The 5,537-nt window shown below is 34.7% G+C and overlaps 1 protein-coding gene across 1 annotated transcript; it reads left to right on the forward strand.

Annotated features, from left to right (window-relative positions):
* Positions 1–949: 949 nt before the first annotated feature.
* On the forward strand, positions 950–2,553 carry LOC109811346 (uncharacterized). The gene has a single exon (XM_020375101.3). It carries the CDS (start codon positions 1,149–1,151, stop codon positions 2,262–2,264), a length of 1,116 nt encoding a protein of 371 aa, XP_020230690.1. The 5' UTR covers positions 950–1,148; the 3' UTR covers positions 2,265–2,553.
* Positions 2,554–5,537: the final 2,984 nt, after the last annotated feature.

Genomic DNA, 5,537 nt, shown 5'->3' on the forward strand with positions numbered 1-5,537 from the left:
ACAATATAAGGATAACAATTCCTTAAGTCTTTTGTGTTTTATTTGAGATATATAATCAATTTAGAAAGTGTGAAACAAAAATTAAAGAAAGTGTACACTTAAGCATGACTATCTTTATCAGTCTATAGTCGTGAAGTTGCTTTAAACTTGGCTGATTCGCACGTTGTTCACACCCTCTCTTTCTTTGGTTTCCATTATAACATAAAATTATTTAAAATTACTCAATACACAATATAATTACTCCAAAATAAATTGTCATTCATAAAAAATTTCATAATCAAACAAATCACATCAAATCCCCAATTACAATCCTAACCCCCAATTTATTTACCATACATAACATCACCAATCAACCGTGAAAACCAATGAATTTAATTGCCATCCACAGAAAAACATAATAATAATTTTATAATGATACTCAAATCATTAAACATAAACAAAATTCTCATTTATACATCTTAAATGATCATTACAAAAAAAAAAATAGACTTTAAATTTTAGAAAGATAAAAATAATAATAATTACACGGATTAAAACTAATTTTTACTCATTTTACAAGAATAAAAATAATGTATACAAATTATAAAATGATAAAAATAAATAAATCTTCTTAAAATAATAAAAATCAAAACTAATTTATTTCATAATATTAATTTTTTTTATATAATTAGTTTTTAAAAATATATTAAAATCTATTATCGATGTTGTTATATATTTGATATTGGTATTTCTTTTTTTTTTTTTTTTGGTAATCAGTTAAAAGAAAACAAAAAGTGAACTACAGTTAATTGATATACATAGCCGCCTGTTAGATTTTTAAAGCAAACTAAAAATAACATTTAATTGGTTTCCTAATTGACACAGTTAGTATATATAGTCTATTTAAACTATTGCAGTTAATTATTTTATCTATTTATTAAAATTTTATAACAATGTTAGTATAACACGTGTTACGAGACTAAAAATAGCGTATCCACGGGTGTGTTTATACCTTATATAATATATACGTGGATTATTTTTTAAAAAAACAAAACACGGGAAAGCACTTTTCTCACCGGTGGTTCTCGTCATAATTATACCGTTTGTTTTCAAAATTTATTCAACGACCAACAGAAGTTTCGCACGGCGAATTTAGCAAGCTTACCAAGATGACGACACTCTCATCCAAACACTGCCTTACCACTGCCTCCGCCGCCACATTCCTCTTCACATTCATCGCCGTCCTAATTTCCGCGGTCCTCGCCGGCGACCTCCACGTCATCAATTTCCGATCGCGGAGCCTCTTCCCGGAGGGCCTGGCGTGGGACCCGACAACGCAACGCTTCCTGGTCGGATCCCTCCGCCAACGCACGATCTCCGCCGTCTCCGAGGGCGGCAAGGTGGAAACCCTAGTCTCCGACGATTCCCTCCCGGAGAACGTCACCGTGGGAGGCATCACCGTGGACTCACTCAACCACCGCGTCGTGGCGGTGTTCCACTCCCTGGAGCCCCTCCCCCCGTTCGACGCCCTCGCCGCGTACGACCTCCGCTCCGGCAGCCGCGTCTACCTCTCCCTCCTCCCCCGCGCGGCGGGCGACGACCGCCGGCTGATCGCGAACGACGTGACGGCGGACGGCGGCGGCGAGGCGTACGTGACGAACGCGGGGGGGAACTACATCTGGAAGGTGGACAGGAACGGAGAGGCATCGATCTTCTCGAGATCCGCGAGGTTCACGGAGCATACGGTGGTGCGCGACGCAGTGTATAGCGTGTGCGGGCTGAACGGCATCGTCCACGTGAGCAAGGGGTACCTTCTGGTGGTGCAGTCCAACACGGGCAAGATGTTTAAGGTCGATGCGAAGAATGGGACCGCGAGCCAAGTGGTTTTAAGCGAGGATATGATGGGCGCGGACGGCGTCGCTTTGAGGAGCGACGGCGTCGTTTTGGTTGTGTCGTATAACAAGTTGTGGTTCGTGAAGAGTAACGATGAGTGGGCCCGGGGTTTGGTGTTTGACAAAATTGACCTTGATTCGGTTGGGCTTCCTACTTCGGTTGTGGTGGGACAGGGCAGTAGGACGTACGTGCTGCACGGCCACCTGCTGGAGGGCCTTTTGGGGAAGTCTCTGAGGGAGAGTTTCAAGATTGCTGAGGTTAGGTCTCCTAAGGAGAATCAAGGCAAGAATGTTTGGATCTTCCTTTTGCTCGGAATTGGCTTGCTTTATTTCTTCTTTTGGAGGTTTCAGATGAATCGCCTTGTGAAAAACATGGACAAGAAGATCAACTGATGATCATGTATTTTAAGTTAGTGGGCTTGGACATGAAATATGCATCCTTGTTGGGTATAATACAACAAGCACAGCAAAACCCCAACCCTACAATAAAAAGGATTAATAAGCACATACATAATCACATCCATCCTAAAGTTACTTATCACAAATTTCATGTACGACTAAGCAAGAGGGGAAACTTTGATCTTGATATTTGTGAAAACAAAGATCTAATTCTAATGGTATTGAAAGAGTCAAATGTGTGTTCCTACTATTGCAACCATGTTTGATAAATTATTTGCTACTACTATATGACACTAATTATTTACGAGCCAAATATTTGCTTACATCATGAACACATTCAAAAGCAGAAATCATGGCATGGAATTATATATGTACTTTTTGAACATAATTTTCATAGTCTTTGGGGTTCACAAAACATGGTAATATCAATATGTGATTTTGCTACAAATAGCTGATGTTGCTACCTTCCTCAAATCTCTTTTGGTTCAAGTCAATTCCAATAATTCTAGATGCACCAGAAATTCTTGCTCCCTCGGCAGCCTGATAGAACATAATAATACATACATGCAAATAAATTCATCATATGTTAGGAATTCTGACAAAGAGACACTAAATTAGATGGTGGAAAACATACAGCAAGGCCAACAACTCCAAGACCAAAGATTACTACTGTAAGACCAAAGATCTGTTGAGCCCTTTGGTTTCGCAACATTTAAAGCTGCTCCTAATAACCCTATATTTGAAATACATTTTTCTACAATAATAAATAATATATGAGAAAATGATGTATCGATATGATACAATACGAATATATCGGATACAATATGAATATGTATCAGATATGATGTATTCAATATGGGAAAAAACGATAATTTTTAAAAATATAAAATATGATACATTTAAGATATGTATTAAAAAAACTAAAATCAATACTACATTTTTAAAGATATATTTGTTAAATATTAATAAATATAAAATAAAATTAAAAATCTATTACAAAAAAGTTAGATTAAGAATATCACTAATAGAAAAGTGTCATTTTCTTGTGAATTTTTCTGAAAAAAAAATATTCGTAGAAATTTTTTGCGAATTTTCTTATAAAAAAATATTTGCAGAAATTTTTTGCGAATTTTCCTGCAAAAAAATATTCACAGAAATTTTTTGCGAATTTATTTGCGAAAAATAATTTACAGATATTTCTTATAAATTTTGCTACAATTTTAATAATCATGGAAATTTTTTTCCATGGTAAAAATTTGCAGAAAATATTGTAAGAATTTTGTTTTGTTTCTTGCAGATTTTCTTGCAAAAATAAATTCACAAGTAATGTTTACCAAATGGTAGAAAAATTTTGCAGGTAACTTTTTCTGCGGATTTTCTTGCAAATTTTAATCCACGGGAAAAATAAAAAATATATTTTAAATTTATAAATTTAATATTTTAAAAAACTTCAAGTCCCACATCGATTGAAAATAAAGTAATTAAAGAGTATATAAGTTGGGGTAACACTTACCTTACAAGTTGATTTGTATGGTTGTGTTAGGCTTATAATCTACAATCTTAGAATTTAAAAGATTATGTATCACATGTTGGAGGCATGAAAATAAATGCTTCGGATGAATTCATTGTGAGCATTTGAAAGTTGAAAAATTATTGATAGAATTTATAGTAATTTCTTTAATTTTTTCATAAAAATATTCCTGCAAAATTTCTTGTTAAAAAATTCGCAGGAAACTTTCCTGCGAATTTTTTTCGCAAGAAATTTCGCAGGAAAATTTCTTGTGAATTTTAAAATTCGCAAAAACATATTATCCATGAAGGTATTACCTGCAGATAAAATTTCGTAGAAAAATTTGCAGGAACAACGTTTCCTGCGAATTTTTATGAAAAATTCGCAGGAAAAGTTTCATGTAATAAGAGAAATTATAGTAGTGTATATTTTGTTTTTACTTTTAAATATTACTAGAAATATATTTTTATTTTGGATTTTTTGATATTGATATATTCTTTAAATAAAAATTATGGATACTCCTCAAACATGTATTTTAGAAGTATCTGGACAGATACATGTCCAATATATATCCGATATAATATGACACAAAAAAAGACATATATCGATAAAATCTCTTAAGAAAGTGACATAACTCATTAATCAATGTAAAATCTCTAACAAAATATAAATCAATGTGAAATCTTTAGCAAATCGTAAATTGAAGATGGGATCAGATGGCTAATTCGATACAAAGTTGGATCAAACTTGTTGAGTTGAGATGCCACATCTGACGACAAAAAAATTATGCATAGAAGCTTGTGGATTGATCTTGATAGGCAACCATAACGTACCACAGTGTATTCACTAAAAGTGGATGTGCCAACAAGTGGTTTATTGGGGTGCCATTGATGGAGAACCTATTCTTACAATTACTATGCTATACAAATATGCACGCATATGCAGAACAATAGTTTTATGAATTGATTACCAATGCTTGTGATACGTATCTTATAATAGTGAGAAAGGTTGTTTTTAACAACCATATCAGAAAGTACTGGAATATAATTTGATGTTATAATAAAAGATAAGATTTGGTTAATGAATTAGCTAATGAATAAGATTTGATTAGTTGATTAACTAATCACGTCAACACACCCTCGCAAGATGGTGATGGAGGAAGTAACACCAATCTTGGTGAGGAGATCTACTAGTTGGTGGCTAGAAGGAACATGAGAAACATTAAGCTCCTTCTTGTTGACCAAGTCTCGAACAAAATGATAATCAATGGCAATATGCTTCATACGAGAGGATTTGGTTGTAGTTGACCCAATGGTGCGATACTCTGCCTCTATGGAGGATTTGGCCACAATTTTATGCTTTTTACAAGACCAAGAAATAGAATTAGGTTCTAGGTAAATGATGTATGCAATAATAGATTTCATGTTAGCAGAATCTCCACCCCAATCAGAGTCACAAAAGGTCTATAGATGAAGGTTAGAGGAATGTCGAAGATGGAGGCCATGATCCACGGTAAACTTGAGCTAGCGAAGGAGTCATTTGGTTGCTTGCATATGAATGGTAGTTGGAGCATGCATATACTATGACAACTTGGTGACACAATAGGTAACATCAGGTCGTGTTAAGGACAAATACTGAAGAGACCTAATAAGTTGACGAAACTCACGCACATCACAAGATGAGGTGTCATCATAGTTAGAAAGATTTATTGAAGGAGAAATTGGTGTAGTAACTGGCTTGGCATCATGCATGTTGTG

This window comes from Cajanus cajan, chromosome 11 (assembly GCF_000230855.2).
Source record: "Cajanus cajan strain Asha chromosome 11, NIPB_CcT2T_4, whole genome shotgun sequence".
NCBI lineage: Eukaryota > Viridiplantae > Streptophyta > Magnoliopsida > Fabales > Fabaceae > Cajanus > Cajanus cajan.

Excerpts from the sequence above, each read along its gene's own strand:
- LOC109811346 (XM_020375101.3), top strand. The coding sequence starts at position 1,149 with ATGACGACACTCTCATCCAAACACTGCCTTACCACTGCCTCCGCCGCC.